Source organism: Heloderma suspectum, chromosome 2 (assembly GCF_057233095.1).
Source record: "Heloderma suspectum isolate Gila_16-S chromosome 2, 16-S_ref, whole genome shotgun sequence".
NCBI classification, from domain to species: Eukaryota; Metazoa; Chordata; class Lepidosauria; order Squamata; family Helodermatidae; genus Heloderma; species Heloderma suspectum.
Genome location: NC_139459.1, coordinates 363,060,534 through 363,077,718, shown reverse-complemented (window position 1 = coordinate 363,077,718; position 17,185 = coordinate 363,060,534). Strand labels below are relative to the sequence as shown.

The following is a 17,185-nucleotide window of genomic DNA, read 5'->3' as shown; positions in this document are numbered from 1 at the left end:
ATTTGCTGAAGTTCCCTCTGGTCAGACATAAGCTAGGAACCTAAAATACGTATAACTTGGTTTGCTCGTAAGATTAATCATTATCATATATTAAATATTGAAAGTATAGTTTATGCAGACAATAATTACAAATTTGCTGAGTTCACTTTTTAAAGTTTTCAAATACAATGATAATTTTATGAGCCAACCAAGGTGTACATAATATAACTTTAGGAACATAAAGGCTACTCTATGTTCCTAAAGCAGCCTTCCTCAACCTGGTGCCCTACGGATGTTTTGGAACTACAGTGGCCAGCATTCCTGACCATTGCCCATCCTGAGGCTGATAGGACCTGGGCCCAAAATATCTGGAGGGCACAAGGTTGAGGAAGGCTGTCCTAAAGGAACAAAGGGACTTTAGATCTGTAAGAAGTGCTAAAAAAAATAAGTATTGCTTATTTTTCAAGTTTCCCCCAAATGCCCATTTTGTCTTGAAAGCCCCTGGAAAAAAACATTTTTCCCTGTGGCTTCAAAGTTTCCAGAAATTTTACATCTCTACCTCTTACCCCCCATCTTAAGATGGTGACTAAAGGCAGACGTTATGGCTTAACATCAAGCCAATGTTTTTCCTCTCCTCACACTTTGCTTTGCTCAACATGTAAAGGCAGCCACTGGCGTGATCACATCACTCCGGTGCTGAAGGAGTTGCACTGGCTACCAGTTGTTTTCTGGGCCAAATTCAAGGTGTTGATTTTGACCGTTAAGACCCCATACGGTTCCAGCCCAGCCTATCTCAAGGAGAGCCTCCAGCAACACCAGACAGGCCGCTTAACAAGATCAGCCTCGGATGGCCTTCTCTCTGGCCCATCAGCCAGGACAGCTAGGCCAGTGAGGACGAGGGAGAGGGCCTTCTCTGTGGTGGCCCACTACTCTGTGGAAGTCCCTCCCTAGGGAACTCTGCTGTGCCCCCTCTTTAATGAGCTTCGACCGCGCACTGAAAACTTGGTTATTCAGGCAGGCATTTGGGGTGGATTAGGGTATTTTTAAATAATGTTTTAATGTATAATTTCACTGTTTTAAATTGTACCGTCCAGGTGACCAGCCAGATGGGCAATTAAGAAATTTAATAAATAAATAAATAAAACATGTATGTGTGTATGTATGCATTACATTTATATCCCGCCTTTCAACTACAATTAATATTCGACATCCAGCCTATTGGAAGAGTTCTAGACAACTTGAACAGTCACTTGATGATTTGTGACATTTTGGTTAGTTCTAACAAAATATTATTGCCCAACTGTGGATTTTGGATATTTTTCTTTTGGTCCAACACATCTTCCTTTGCTTCTCACAAAGTCTAGTGGTTTTCCAAGAAATGTCCCACTTCCTCCAAGTGATTTCACCCCCTATTGCCAGGATAACCCCAAAAGATAATTCTCTTCAGCAAAATTGAGCTTCCAATTTAAAGCAAACATAGATTATAAGAGACAATAGATGTATTTGTTTTAGATCCCACCATTCTTCCCCAATGGAACTCGAACCAAGACACATTCCCAGGCTGTCTTTCATCTAGGCACTGATTAGAACAGGGATAGGCAACCTGGAGCACTCCCGATGTCTTGGACTACAATTCTTTATACCCCAGCCAGCATGGCCAGTAGTCAGGGATTATGGGAGTTGTAGTCCAAAACATCTAAAACCATGCAGTCTGCTCACACCTGCTTTCTTGTTGTATGTTGCCTTGGAAGGGCTCCTGCCCAAAAAGGTGGCCAAGAAATATTTCAAATAAATAAATTTATAATATAGCAAATGTGGGTTGGAATGTACGTGTATGGGGGGTTGAGGATGGTTTAAATTACTGTAGTGGTCTTTATGGTTTTGACAAATTGCTACTTACTCTAAGCTTTTGGAATAGCATGAGCTATAAATTGAACCAGTAGAACCAGTCCTTGCTTGAATTAACTTTGGGCGTGTTCTTTCTGGAACGCTGAGAACCTGAGTAAAAAGATTTCACTGGGAGAAACTAGCTAGCATCTACTTTTACTGGATGACCAGTTTGAGGAAGGTGAGAATCAAACTGCCCCCTAATTGCGTTGCTCTGCTCTGGAGTCTCTTTATGGTCTTGCTGGAATGTGACCAAAAGATGTGAGAGGAAACTTTCCTTCCTAAAGTGCAAGTTTTAAACATGCAATACAAACTTAAAAACAATGAAACTGCAAAATACAAATTTGTGACCAAATCAACCATTTGGTGTTGTGCATCTAAATGCTACTGAGGAAGAAATGTTCAAAAGTGTTGGGCTATTACATCTTTATTCTTCTGCACCTTTGAGATCTTGTGGCTCTTTTCGTTTCTTCCAGTGGTGGCTTCCCTCCTTTTTTCCTTTCTCTATAAAATATGGACAGAATTTAAGCCGCATATCTTTGTTAATTTTAGAGCTGTCAGCCACTTAAGAGGATGTGTAGTTGATCATTTTAGCTGATGACATTTGGTAATAAACACACATTTTATATGAAAGCTCAAAAATATTTGTCTTTTTGAAATGCAAAGAAATGTACAACTTAATAAACCAAAGCTAACGTTCATTAATGTTACTTTTTTCATTTTAATATTTTCTTTTCTGTTCCCTGTTACAGTAATGCAGCAGAATCGAAATTGCTTCCTAGAAAATTGAATGTGTGTCTTTAACTAGCAGCCTACTGATTAAAATTTGCCCTTAACCAATTAACACTGGCTCCTAGTCATAAACTAACTAAAGTTTTATTTGATTTATTATGGACTGAACCCAATTAAAGCTTGCAAACCATTGCTATTCTGCATGATTTATTCCACTTCTACTAGTTCAGGGGAGAGGCAAATAGCTACTGAAATCCCACCCCCGAATACTGAAAATCCGCCTCCCCTGAACTTTCACCCAACATAACCAACTTACACAATTTCAAACCCCCCAAGGGCTAGAAACTTGCTTATTTTTAAATGCAAGCTTAGTGTCTCTAGATTTTGAATTCTATACCCTGAACACTCTGCACTTGAGTGGCATAGTCAGAGCCCAGCCTATAATGGTGTAGCGCTCAGTTGTTTTAGGTTTCAAAATGCTTCATGTTACTGTGTGTTTCCCTCAATAACTTTAATACGTAGAATTGGGCCACTGCACTCTTGATTCTTTTGCTTTGCATACAGGATCAACTGGAAGGGGGCTGAAGTGAAAGAAAGAGGTTACCCCTGAAGCCACTCTAAATAGAAAACATTTCAGAATTGCTTTCATGCTGTGCTTTAGCATTCAAAGACCTTCACATACATTATCTCAATCATCTTTACAACCCTGCAAGGTAGGTCAGTATTATTTCGGGGGGGGGGGGCGGATGAGAGACTAAAGCCACTTAGGGCACAAGCCTATGAATGTTCAGACAGAAAATCCTATGTATGTTTTTTCTGTCTAAACATGCATGGGATTGTGCCCATAGTGAGTCAGTGGCAGAAGTGAAATTTAAACCAAGGATTTCCTCACCCATTTTTCACATCGAGCTCATGGGGTGACCTGGACTAGGTGCTCTGCTTCTCAGCCTAATCTGCCTCCCAGGGTTGTTATGGGGATAATATGGGAGGGCTGTGAAAGAGAGCCATGTACCCCACCCTGGAAGAACAACAGGATAAAAATATAATTAAATAAAAACGCTACGTCCACAATTCTGCACACTGGACACAAAAGAAGGCAGGTTGTGTGTGGTGTGGCTCCTATAAGGCCCCAATATCAACCCCCTTCTCTTCTGCCAGCCGCACGAGCCCACCACAGTTTAGCTTGCCCGTTCACATCTAGCCAAGGCCTGCTTTGCCTGAGAAAAGCCTGTGTGCAGAGCGGCTGGGGAAGGGCCAGGGCCAGGAAGCTTAAAAAATAAGTTGATGGATGGTCTTGGCTAGACGTGAAAGGCCAGGCCAAGGATGTGGAACCTCCAGCCCGCAGAGGTTCTACATGCGGCCTGCACAGTCTCCTTGGGCTCCTCCCTGGAGGAATCCCCAGTGTTATTTCTGATCTGCAGCTGCTCCTCCCAGCGCTGGCCAAGTCCCTTTCCCCATGCTGAGAGGCACATGGAGCTCTGAGCCCCTCCCAGCACAGAGAAAGGCTAAATGGGTGGGGGATGGCAATGACGTCAGTGGCCATGGTGACACCCATCGACATCATATGGGCTGCAGAAGGCCTGGCGGGGCCCAGGCACCCAATTCTGTTTCTGCACCCCTGAGCCAGCCCAACTCACCACATTGTCTCAAGAGCAGCACTACATGCGGAGGCAGCTGGTAGGGGAGGGAAAGCTTCTACTGGGGCTTTACAGAAAACACTCCACACCTGGCTCTCCACACTCGACGGGTGCAGAATTGCTGCTGTAGCTGCTGCATTACGTTAGCTACTGGACACTTCTTGTGGTGATAGCAGCAACAGTTTAGTAACAGTTTCAGGCCAAAGATCTGTAAGGGCCTGTGTGATGTGGATTGCATGTAACAATCCCACCAGTACAGAGATTAGGGAGGGAGAAGGAACTGTGAACATTGGGCCTGAAGTTGGCATGCTGGGCACTTCAGAAGATTTGAAAGGCAACTGAGTAATTTCAAAGAAAACTAGTCAGAGCGGCAACAAAATGTTGCAGCGTGGAGTGCACCTCTTCAGTGTTCTAGTCAGTTATGCCCTCTTCCAGGGCACTCCATTCCATCTCTCCTCCCACCTGGTTTTCCATTTTTCTCCCACCAGTCAGTGGCCACTGAGCACAGTCAGTCCTATCCGGCTGTTTGGGAATTTTCCCCCCTTAGTATTTTGTTCTAAAGGTTTTTTTGTACTTCTGCAAACCTTGGGGTTTCCAAGTCTGCAGATGCCTCCCTCTTTTGCTTGGGTGGTGCTATTTTGGCTACGTAAGCAACGGCACTCACACCTGAACATCAGAAACGGAATGATAAGGGGAAGTGTGGCCTATAACTGATGCATTCTCCTACTCCGCACAGTTGTCTGGGTTCTCTTCCTTATAGCTTCTTTCAGGTTGAACAAGGGGCTGGCCTCAAACTGAAGCAGTTCTCACAATCTGTTATTTCTCTCCTGTGCGTGGATTTTCCACTAGTCAGGAATACTTGAGGGAAACACTTCCCCACAGATATGGTTTCATCTCCTATGTGTGTTCTACATCTGTCACATGCAAGGTAGCTTGTACGGCAGAATCCTTTCCCATTTTTGAACCGTGTACATGGTTTCTCTCATGTTTAAGGAGGGATGCTTTATGACTGAATCTTTTCCCACAGTCTGAGCATTCAAATGGTTTCTCTCCTGTGTGGCTTCTCTGATGATTAATAAGGTTCGATCTCTGGCTGAAGCTTTTCCCACATTCTGTGCACTCATATGGTTTCTCCCCTGTGTGAGTCCTCTGATGACCGATGAGGAATTCTCTCCGGCTGAAGCTTTTCCCACACTCTAAGCATTCGTATGGCTTCTCGCCTGTGTGAATTCTTTCATGGATTCTAAGAACTGAATTGCAACTGAAGTTCTTCCCACAGCTGGAGCACTTATAAGGTTTCTCTCCTCTGTGGGTTCTCTCATGCGATGTAAGACTCGAGCTGTTACTGAAGGATTTTCCACAGTCCGAGCAGCTGTATGGTTTCTCTCCTGTGTGGATTCTCTGGTGATTAAGTAGGTTTGAACTCTGACTGAAATTCTTTCCACAGTCTAAACATTTATATGGTTTCTCTCCAGTGTGGAGTCTCTGATGACGAACAAGGCTTGACCTAAAGCTGAAGTTTTTCCCACAGTCTGTACACGTATATGGTTTCTCTCCCGTTTGAAGATCAGAGGGCTGCAGGGACCCTTTCTCACTTTCGGAGCATTTAGGCAGTTTCTCTCCCATGTGTGTTCTCTCTTGTTTTCCAAGGACTGAGCTGGAGATAAAGCTTTTTCCACAGTTGGAACATATATAGAGACTGTCTCCAGTAACATCCGAGCTCTGACTAAAGCTGTGTCCACATTCAGAGCATTTGTATGGTTTCTCTCCTGCAGGGATTCTGTGACTTAGTGGTGCTTTCTGACTCAAGCTCGTTCCACAATCCATATATGGCTCCTCTCCTATTTGGATGCTCTCCTGCTGAGGGACTGATTTCCAACTTGCCCTACCATCTGTATGTTGGTGTGGCTTTTTTTCACTTTGAGTTTTCTGGCACTTAAGAAGGTCATAAGTTTGGGTGAAGCTTTTGGGGCTATCAGAGCTCATCCTAGTATCCTTATCCTTCTGCGTTCTGTCCTGGAAGGTGCTTTTGTTTAGGAGTTTGCTGCCATCCTTCTCCCAAATACGCTTCCCTCCTCTCTGCCTTGGGTGGCTTCCCTCATTTCTCTCTGTTTCCTCCTGACATTTTGGCACATTTTCAAGTTGAGGAAACTGGGAAAGATCCCATTTGGCTTTGTCAAATGAAACATCAGCAAGTTTCATCTGCTTAGACACTTCTGGCTCAAGAGGCTTCTTCTTTTTCTCAGCCACTTGCCCACCACCTGATGGAAAGAACAGAATCGCTCAAGTTCTGAAGTGGTCAAGCAACATCAGACGATTGTTATGAGAGTTGGCAGCCAGTTATTGAATCAGCAAATACGAATACAGCTTCCCTACACCCGCCAGCTTCCCATGGTCAACTCTGGAAAGACCTTTTAGGCTGAAATAGCTTGGAATGCATGACACAACATGAACTGGACAACATGTCCCCCCCCCCCCCCGTTGGATCACTCAATATGGGACCAATAATCAAATGAAGTATGTTAAAATTATAGGTGTCTAATGTATTTACCTGTTTATTGTTTATTACAAATTTAAAAAATAATAATAAGGGAAGAACAGAATCATGAAATGAGCAATACGTTGCAGTAGAGACACAAACTAAGGAGATGTGACAAGAGGATCGAGGGCTGCTCACATCCAACCTACCACCCTCCTCACTCCAGCATCCAGGGGTTGAGTGTTATGTTTGCAGAGGAGCCAATGCACACAGCTCAACCGGCATCAGCCATAATCACATGATCTGCACGCTACAAAGCCAGAATGTTCAGGCCGCACCATTGGGGCCCGCACAGGTTGGGCACGATGTGCATAGGCCCCTAGGTGATGTAACGGTCCAACACATGGAGATTGTGGTGGTGTGCTGGAGAAGGGGCAGGGGAGCACAATCCCTAGCAAATCCAGTCCTTTGCTCGATGCAGCAAACCCAGTACTACAGCATCTCTAGCAGATGGCTGCAGTCACTGGGCTGGTTCGCAGGATCAAAATAAGCCAGCGGTGGCTTCTTGAAATTGCGGTGCATGGCAGGCGCAGTTGGATTGCTGGGAGTGTGGGTGTCAACATTACAGGTTGCTGCCAAGCCCCTGACCCTCTGCTGACGAGAAGCACCAAGAGCAGCCACCTCTCCCCCCGGCACTGCACTGCCACCTGTAGCTGCTCCTTCTACCTGTCCGCCTTACAGCAGGACAGGTAGAGAACAGTGGCAGCAAGGCTCCTCCTGGCCGCCACCGCTGATCACCCAGTCGGCAGCAAGGAAAAACAGGTGCAGCCGCAGCCACTGTCACCATCCGAGGGCCCCCCTCCAAAATCCAGATCCATCCCGGCTGGCAATCAATTCACTCTTTCATTATTTAGTTATTTATTTCTTACATTTATATCCTGCATTCCTCTCCATGGAGCCCAAGGCGGCGTCCCTGATCCTCCTCCGCTCCGTTTTATCATCCTAACAAACCCTGTGAAGTAGGTTAGCTTGAGATTCAGTGAGTGGCCCAAACTTACTCAGTGAGCTTCATGGCCGAGCAGGGACTAGAACCTGGGTCTCCCGAGTCCCGGTTCGACACTTGAGCCACTACACCACACTGGCTCTCAACTACATTTGATCTAGTATCGTACAATGGATTGAATTTGCAGCCAATAAAGCAGACAGCGCAACTACGTAGAAGTCAGCTTTGAGAACTTTGCAAAATCCAAGCTAATGGAACATTACCTAGCAAGTGGGGCTTCCCGGCACCTTTCTGCTCGGCCTCCATATAGGGCTGCACCTTCACAGGATCCAACTGAGCCTGCTCAGCTTTGGGGGGACCCGTCCCCTTCTCAAAAGGCTCTGACATCTGAAACACACGTTCAAAGACTTCAGAAGAGTTGGATGATTGAAGAACATAAGAATTGCCTTGTGGGATCAAGGCCAAAGTCCATCTCGTTCAGAATCTGGTTTTCAACAGCACTCAGCCGGATGGGGAGATCTCAAGAAAGGCATGAAGATTAGTTTTCAGAGGTTACAGTGCCTCTGTCTGTGGGGGGATCACTTAACTCTTAGAAAGGGTGTTGTTAATGTTGCGCCTTCTCACTGGAGCGCACCTCTTCAGGCTCCCAGCCAGCCTTGCTCTACTCTGAGATACCCCGTTCCACCATCACCCTTCTGGTTTTCCGTTTTCCTTTTCCACTCAGTGTTCTGTGGCTACTGAGCTCAGTCCTCACCAGGCTGTTTGGGGTTTGCACCCCTGTTAGGTTTTGAGGTGTGTGTATGTATATTCATGTATTTATTTATTTGTACTTCTGCAAACCATAGGGCAGTATCCAACGGGGTCCTCAGACTCAAACAGTGCTAGCAGAGCTCTGCTGAATCTTCCTGTTGCGCAAGCGGTTGCCCATTACGCTTGTGCAACCAGCAGCAAAACAGGCTGCAGGAGCAGAATGCGCAACCAGTTGCAAGACAGGCTGCAGAAGAGTTATACGCAACTAGTTGTGCAATGGCTTGCACAAACATAATGCACAACTTTAATTGGATTCTTTCTTGCACATAGTTCAGAATCTAGTTACAATATAGGGCCCTAGCTCAGTGGTATACATGCTTTGCATTTGCAAGCTCCCAGGTTCACTTCCTTTCCAAGTTCAAATGTCCATTTTGATCGGCAAATTCATGGAGGGCAGGTTTATCCATCGCTGGCTATTAGCCACGAGAGCTGCATGGAATCCCTATGTTCAGAGGCAGCGTGCCTTCAAATACCAGCTGCTGGAGACAAACAACAGAGGAGAACCATTGCTTTCATGCTTTGCTTGTGGACTTCCAGAGGCACCTGGCCAGTCCCTACTGGAAACATAATACTGGGATTAGGTGGACTTTGATCTGATCCAGAAGGGCTCTTATATGCAACAACAACAACAACGATGATGAGGTGGTGTGAGGTACTGCTACTATCACCTTACTGTTCACAATTTTATCAGCCTTTCTCATGCTGCCCCTTCCCTTGCAGTCATCTCCCCCCCACCGCCAAAATAAAGGCTGGTACTCCAGCTTTTAATAATTTTAGGGAGCAATCCTATGGCTGCTAGACAGCGGCTAGACGGCCATAGGATATCTTGTTTTCCATGAACTGACCTTGGAGCCCGCACTCTGAGGTTGGTTCCTGGAGAACCGACCTCCCGCGACGTCCATGCTGCCTCCGAGGCAGAGTGGAGAAGTCCCATCCTCCGTGCTCGCAAAAGGAGTGCAGAGCGGCCAAAAAGGGGCGTGTCTGGGGGTGGAAATACCTGTATAACACATTAGATGTGTCGAACAGGAGCCTCCTCCCCCGCTCTGCCCCCCCCCCCCGGCACAGCTAGACAGCTGGAGGGAACAATCCCCTCTGTGCTTCTCCTGCCCTGCATTGAATAGGCAGTCACCTCCGAGTTCAAAGGCAGCTGCCTATCTGAACAGGATCGTGCCCTTAGTAGCTCTTTGGTTACCACTGCTAGCTCTGCGACATCCTTCTGGGTCAAATTAGACACAGCAGGGGTGGGCAACTGTGGAAGGCTGGGAGGTGACAGCGGCCACACCTCCTCGCCACCGGACACAGCCGCCACTGATGGACCTGGCTACGCCACAGGAATCCCAGTGACCCTGCTGGGAAACCAGGTGCATGGGGAGTGCAGAGTCTGTTTCTCTGCAGAATCCCGGGGAGATGGGGGGTGTCGGTGGCCAGGGCTGGCGTCAAGGGTAGGCATGGTTGGGCGCCTGCGGGGAGGGGGGGGCACAGCACAGCTGAGCCCCTGGAGTTGCAACGGATGCCCTACTGCTGAGCCCCTCCTCACCATGGCAACCTCTTGCTCCCCTGACTCTCGGTCTGCCCCAGACAATGCTGGAGGTGAGCAGGAGGTGCCATGGCCTACTGGCCCTTGCCTCTTGAGCAAGCAAATTGGGAGCAACGATGAGAAAGAGGAGGAGGAACAAGAGCAGCTAGTGACAACGGCGGTGAGAAGGTCGCCTCACACCAAGGGCGTCTTGCCCGAGGGCCCTCCACAGCCCGGAGGCTGCGCTGATGGTGGCAATGGCAAGAACGGTGCGGCACAAACAGCCACGGCAGGCCGCATGCAGGCCGTGGGCCGCATGCTGCCCACCCCTGGGATACTGGCAGAGCAATCCTATGGGGCAAGGGAGGGAGAATCCGTGGCAGAAGAACAGCCACATCGAAAAACCTGCTGGGCCTACACTGGCCATGGTAGAACTTTTTGTTTTACATTTCTGTCAGCTGTGGCTGATTTTTAAAAAAATTCTCCCTCCCGTTGGAGGCAGTAGAAAGAAAAATAACCACACCAGCTCCAGGGTGGCATTGTTTTTCCCACCGGTCAGGGGCATATTAGGGGAATGGGAGTGCTTTGGTTCCAGTCGATCCAAGCCCTCCTGTGATCCATCCCCAATCCATCCCTGTTCAGACTCTAAGCTATTGGAGCCCCAACAGCAAAATGATGGAGTTTTCTGTCGCCTGAATGAAGAGGCTTCCGATGGCGGACCTCTTCTGACAATGGACTTCCTCCGACGGCGGAGAGGGACATCCACAACATCCTGTGGCCCCTGGGCCACCCTCTCAGGGACTGCAGGACTGTGCCCTAGGCAGAAGACTTGCATTGCAATAAATGAGGCTCGAGCTACAGAGCAGTCCTTACTGAGAAGTCAGTCCCTCTAAGTTCAATGGAGCTTGCTCTCTGAGAAACATGTTTAAGATCGTAGCCTTAACACTGGGATCTCCTCAAGCTTAAAAGGCGGAAAGAGACAGGAACAGTGATAGGGGCAGAAAATGTTCTGAAATGGAAAACTTCCCTGATGGTTAGAAATGCACTGTTTCATTTTTAAAAAAGTGTAATGAACTGATGGAATACCAGTCAAACTGGGCAACTGAAATGGTTACAATACCAGCCAAATCTGAAATGTTGTAATTAACTTTTTACAGGTGACTATCCCTAGGAAGCACATATGTGTACACACACATGCGTGTACAGCTCAGTTTATGCATATAGCTCATTAGTATATACTAAAGTTAGAATGTTTACAAAGGGAAACGTACGTGCTTGAATTGTTTTGTCTGAAAATACTGGCAAGTATTCCAATAAGAAATAATTTCCAATTAAAGTTTGGAATATATTTGAACATAATATTTAAACTACTCTAACAGCACAATCTGTGCACATCTACTCAGACATAAGTCCCATTAAGTTCAACAGGATTTAGTCCCAGGAAAGTGTGTACCTGGGAACAAGTTCCATTGAACTTAATGGGGCTTACTTCTGAGTAGACATGTGCAAAATTGTACTGTGTCTTCTGACCCCACCTCCATCAAATATTTCAGTTCAACTACTCTTGGCTTCTGTGGGGTGGGGAGGATTGAGATATATATCTATATCTAGATAGGTAGAAAGAGCATATAAAATTAACATGACATCCTCTTAAAGTTCTGTTCTAAATATGAGTCAAACAGACATGTTAGATCTCAGTCAATTTAGGGGAGTGGCTAAAATTACCAGAAAAGATTTCTAGATTTTTTTAAAATTCAAAACTTCCCAGCACACACACATCACTAGATAGGAAACGGACCAACCAACAAGAGGCCAACAAGAGGCCAACAGCACTCCCATTCCATGTCAAGAGGGCAGAGCTGCTGGTGCTTCCTCCGAGTCACCTGGGATGGCCAAAGTGACATTGGCTCACCTGCTGTTCCTGTACTTCAGCTTCCTCCTTCCAAAGCAAAAAGTCCTCTGCGAGGGCCACCGCTTGTGCGCAGGTCTCCGGGTTGTCCTCCCTAACCCAGTTCTGCATCTCTGGCGGCAGGATGGCCAAGAACTGCTCCAAGACCACCAGCTCCAAGATCTGCTCCTTGGTGTGACTCTCTGGCTTGAGCCACTGATGGCAAAGATCCTGGAGGTGTCCAAACACCTCTCGGGGTCCCTCGGCCTCCTGGTAGCAGAACTGCCTGAACCGCTGGCGCAGCATCTCCAAGTGGATCATATCCTTATGCAGAACCGCTTCTCTCTCTTTCATAGAAGAATCCAGATTTTCAGAGGCCTCGTGGGTTTTTCCACTGAGGCCTAGCAGGGTTTCAGACACGGACTTTCCCCTAGGCCCTTGGTTGGCATTAGCAACAGCCTTCAACGATGCAGAAAAAAATGTAATATCATCCCAGTCTTCAGATCCAGGCAGTTGCGGTTTGCCTCCTTCTGAGCAAGTTCCCTCCTGGAAATTCTGCCAGTGGGCATCCTCATCTAGCTCTGCTTTAATTTGTTGGGGATCAGCAACAGACAGAAACTTTCCAAGAGTCCCAATTTGAGAGCCTCCTTCCTCCATTTTCTCCCCTGGAACTTGACCAGCTCTTCTCTGGTCCTCCGTTTTTATTCCTGGCTACACATCCTGTCCTAGAAGCAGAAGTGAGAACAGCATAAGAAGAGTCACAGGTGGAATTCAGAGTAGGCCCAGACAAGCCTGGCCAACCAAGTTATTTTCAAAGAATGGGCCCCAGACCATCTAGTTATTATCATCTTGGGGTCTCAGTATTTAACCTTTTTACTTGTGTAAAAAGAAAACAATAGAAATAGTTAGAAAAATCAGAAAATCACTTTATTTTAACTGAAAGAATTCACACACACAAACACACCGTCAAATAGACAACAGCAGGCATCAGAACGCCTCAGACTTTTTGTCATATGTTTGGTTGGCATAGCCAGTGGTGCAGCAAGGTAATTTTTAGGCCCTGGTCTTATAGCCCCCCGCCCCCCTTAGACAGCCATATGTATTATTTCAGTCGTGAAACACACAACTAACCTTTCTCTTCTCCCATCAGAACTGCCATTTCATGCTTTACAACTAAACACTCCTGACTTGTTAGAACAACACACAATTTGCCAACCCTGATTTAAGAAAATAACAATACTCTGAGCGTATGCATGTTTGCATTTTAAACTCACTTAAATCATAGGGCCATCATTCATGATTACAGGAACTAGCATTTGCTTCTGCTGCCCTCGTCACCTGCTGCTCTTGGGGTGGACATTTGGGGACCCCCTGGGCTGCGTGGGCCTGGCCTTTTATTTTTTTTCATTTCTATACCACCCAATAGCTGGAGCCCCAAGGCCCAACCTGAGCTGCACCACTGGGCTTAATGCTGAACGGCGGCCTGCAAGGAGCTATGACTGGACGTAATGTGTGGGGTTACATTTCTGAATTGGTGATCCGCTCACTTGGCTGAAGAGAAGGCATCATCTCACCTTCTTCCTGAGTTAGAATTCCATCCAAGAAGAAGAGGTCTTCTGGATCAGGGCAATGGGTCCACCTCGTCAAATATTGTTTCCAACAATACTCAGATGTTTCTAGACAGCCACAAGTAGGGCATGAGGGCAACGTCCCCCCTGCCCCACACCCATTCCTAGCCCCCAGCAACTAGTACTCAAGAGGACCACCGCCTCTTAACATTATTTCAGTGAGCCACCATGGCTAATAGCCCGTGACAGATCTCCATAAATTTGCCTAACCCAGCCTTCCCCAACCTGGTGCCTTCCAGTCATGTTGGACTTCAATTCCCATCAGTCGCAGCCAACATGTCCAGTGGTCAGAAATGCTGGGAGTTGTAGTCAGGGCCGGTTTCAAAGGTAGGCATGGCTGGGTATCTGCCAAGGGCCCATACCCAGCAGGGACCCATTGAGAAAGGGCCCCTGGACTTGCTCCTTCTCTTCCCTGTTGCAACCTGCTTATTCCCCTGCCTCTTGCTCTGGCCCAGACAGCACTGGAGGTGAGAAGGAGAAGTAGATGCCACAGCCGACTGGCTCACTGTCTCTCAAGCAAGCAAGTGGGAGCAATGATGAGAGAGAAAAGGAGGAGCAGGAGAAGGTAGAGTCACTGAGGGAGAGAGCCCATTGAGAGTGCCTTGACCAAGGGCCTGCAAAAAAACGAGCTGACACTGGTTGTAGTCCAAACAATCTGGAGGACACCAGGTTGGGGAAGGCAGGCCTAACTCCTTTGAGTAAACCTGAGGCTATCGCGCCCACCAACCTGGAGTCAGTCCTGCTTAACCATTAGCACTATGACTTGCCAGCATTTTAATGTGCTTTTAGGGGCAATTCCAAGGAGAAGTCAGAGGTAACTTCAACCAGGTAATAATACACACATAATACAGGCACACATATCTGGAAGTAAGCCCCACTAGGCACAGCAAGGTTTTATTTTGAGTAAACATGCAACGGACTGGGATAGAAGGCTTCCCTACTGAATTCAATAACACTCTCAAAATAAAAATAAAATTGGTACCTGGGAAGGGAAGGGCAAGCCCAGGGATACAACCCAGTGCAAAAGCTACCTATACGCCTGATGCATTCAGTTAAAAAAAAAGAAAAGCCAGCTAGCAGGAAAAATACCAGCCGTGCCCCTTAGCTTTTATGGCAAGTAGCCTGAAAGCAAAATAACCAGCCGGGCCAGTTTTTCCCTTGGTTGGCTGGCAACCTTACTTGCCTCTGCTTGTTCCATAACCATGCGGTAAAGAGTTGCGTGGCTGGAAAATTAGCTAGTCCAGCTTCATGCACTGTGAAATTGGGTGTGTGAGATGGAGGAGGGGTCTCCCTTGGCGAGAGGGAGGGGCTGCTGGGGTTTTATACGGAGCTGTTGGTGCACTTTTACATTTCAAATTGCGAACCCTACCTTCTCCTTTTTGGGGAAGTATTATTATTATTATTGTATTTATACCCCGCCTTTTTCCCAGTACTGGGACACAAGGCAGCTTACAAACATTAAAACATATACAATTAAAACATATGAAAATATACAAAAGTTAAAATATAAATTAAACAACAATACAATTAAAATTATATTAAAACATTAAACAGCATTTTAAAACAGCATTTTAGCAGCGTACCCCCAGGTTCCAACTATGTCCCAAAGGCCTGCTGGAACAAGAATGTTTTAGTCTGCCTCCGGAAACACATCAAGGAGGGAGCCATCCTAGCCTCCCTGGGAAGGGTGTTCCACAGCCATGGGGCAGCCACCGAGAAGGCCTTCTCCCGGGTTCCCATCAAATGTGCCAGACTGAGAGAAGGGCCTCCCCAGAAGATCTCAGGACACGGGCAAGTTCATAGGGAGGATATGGTCTTTCAGATAACCTGGACCGGAGCTGTATAGGGCTTTATAGGTCATAGCCAGCACTTTGAATTGTGCCCGGAAACAGACTGGAAGCCAGTGAAGCTGTTTTAACAAGGGAGTTGTATGTTCCCTGTAGCCAGCCCCAGTCAACAGTCTGGCAGCAGCTCTTTGAACCAACTGCAGTTTCCAAACACTCTGCATAGGCAGCCCCACGTAGAGCACATTGCAGTAATCCAAACGGGATGTAACTAAGGTATGTGTCACCGTGGCCAGTACGCATATCCCCACATATACCCAAGAGATTTTTATATATATAAATGGGCTATGAATCTAAATAAATATACGTAAATAAGTCTAAACTTCTGTGACATCCTTTTTCCTTTGGTCAGAACAAGACAGCTGGGATTGGAAGCAAACAGAAGATTTGGTTCTGATCCCAGCTCTCCAGCTGTTAAGAATGGCAGGATCTTACACATCCAAATGTGCCTAAGACTGCCATCTTATACACCCTTACCTGACAGTAACTCCCACTGAAGTCTATGGGACGTACTTCTGAGTAGGCATGCGTAGGATTCCCCTTTAAAATGCATTTATACACAGTCAGTGTTTTGCCTTACCTTTTTATCCTGCCCACCCTCCAAAGAGTTTAGGGCAGCACATGTGAAGACCAAAAGGGGGGCCGGGGAAGTACAACAACCCTCTGAGGTAGGTGAGGCTGAGAGACTGCAGCTGGCTCAAGGTGACCCAGTCAGCTTCATGGCTGACAGCAGGGATTTGAACCTGGATCTTCCATGACAGGCTGCGTGGGTGCAGCTGTGTCCAATGCTCAGTCTACCTAACCAATAAACCCCACTAACTCCTTTATTTCATACTGTAGTTTTTAAACCTTTATATTGTATCTTATGTTGTATTTTATGGTTTTAATTGTTGTGGACCACCCAGAGAGCTTCGGCTATTAGGTGGTATGGAAATATAATTAATAAAAAAATCTCTAACAACATAATCTTACTCCAGCAGCACAATCCTATATACATGTCTAACTCAGAAGTAAGTCCCACTGAGTCCAATGGAGCTTACCGCCAGGTAAATATGCACAGGATTGCAGCGGAAGGCTGCAATCCTAAAACATATGCACACACTTACCTGGGAGCAAGTCTGCTAGAACTCAGTGGGGCTTCCTTCTAAGCAGACATGCATAAGACTGCGCTAGAAGGCTGCAGTCCTCGGGACTTGCCCGGCCACCCTGGGACTTACTTGCGAGTAAAGATGCCCAGCACTGGGCTACCGGCTTAGCAAAATCAATATCCGCACTCCGTTCCAAGCCCTGTTGATTCCCATCCAAGAGGCTTCTCTCTTCTCCTGATCCACGCGCGACACAAGGAGAAACTCGCTGCGATCCGCCCAGCGGGCTCCCCGCCCTCAAATGCGGAGGATCGGGGCCAGGAAAAGCTGGGGCAGGACGAGGCTGCGTCTCCAGTCCTGGTTGGCGGCGCGGCTCCGTCCCCGCCACGGATTTCCTGCCTCTCTGCTCTTTTCCTCCTTCCCCTGCAGCTGGGTCCCACCTCCCCGGCCGGCGCCTCCGCTCACCTTGTTGCAACCTTTACCTGGCCGGTCCGCAGAACCCTTTCGCCCCCCCGCCCTCCTGCATCGATCGCACAGCCTCCGCCTCGGGTCATCCGGCGCGCGCAGCTCCCCGCCCCCCCAGTCGGGGCTGGGGAATCGCTCCGTCTGTCTCTCCCTCCCCCGCCGCTGGTATTTTGGGGAGGTGGGTGGGGTCGGTAGGCAGCGAGCGCAGCTTCCTAGAGAGACTGAGAAGCTG

General features: G+C 47.3%; 1 protein-coding gene across 1 annotated transcript in view; it reads right to left on the bottom strand.

The window, feature by feature from the left end:
- The window catches only part of LOC146355706 (uncharacterized), a 56,797-nt gene that overhangs the window by 28,604 nt on the left and 11,008 nt on the right, over positions 1-17,185 (bottom strand). The window contains exons 2-4 of the mRNA XM_084831155.1: positions 11,956-12,656; positions 7,981-8,104; positions 5,306-6,496 (exon numbers count right to left, since the gene is read on the bottom strand). Of these exons, the coding sequence (XP_084687281.1) occupies positions 5,306-6,496; positions 7,981-8,104; positions 11,956-12,588 (1,948 nt within the window). The 5' untranslated portion in view covers positions 12,589-12,656. The remainder of the gene's footprint in view (positions 1-5,305; positions 6,497-7,980; positions 8,105-11,955; positions 12,657-17,185) is intronic.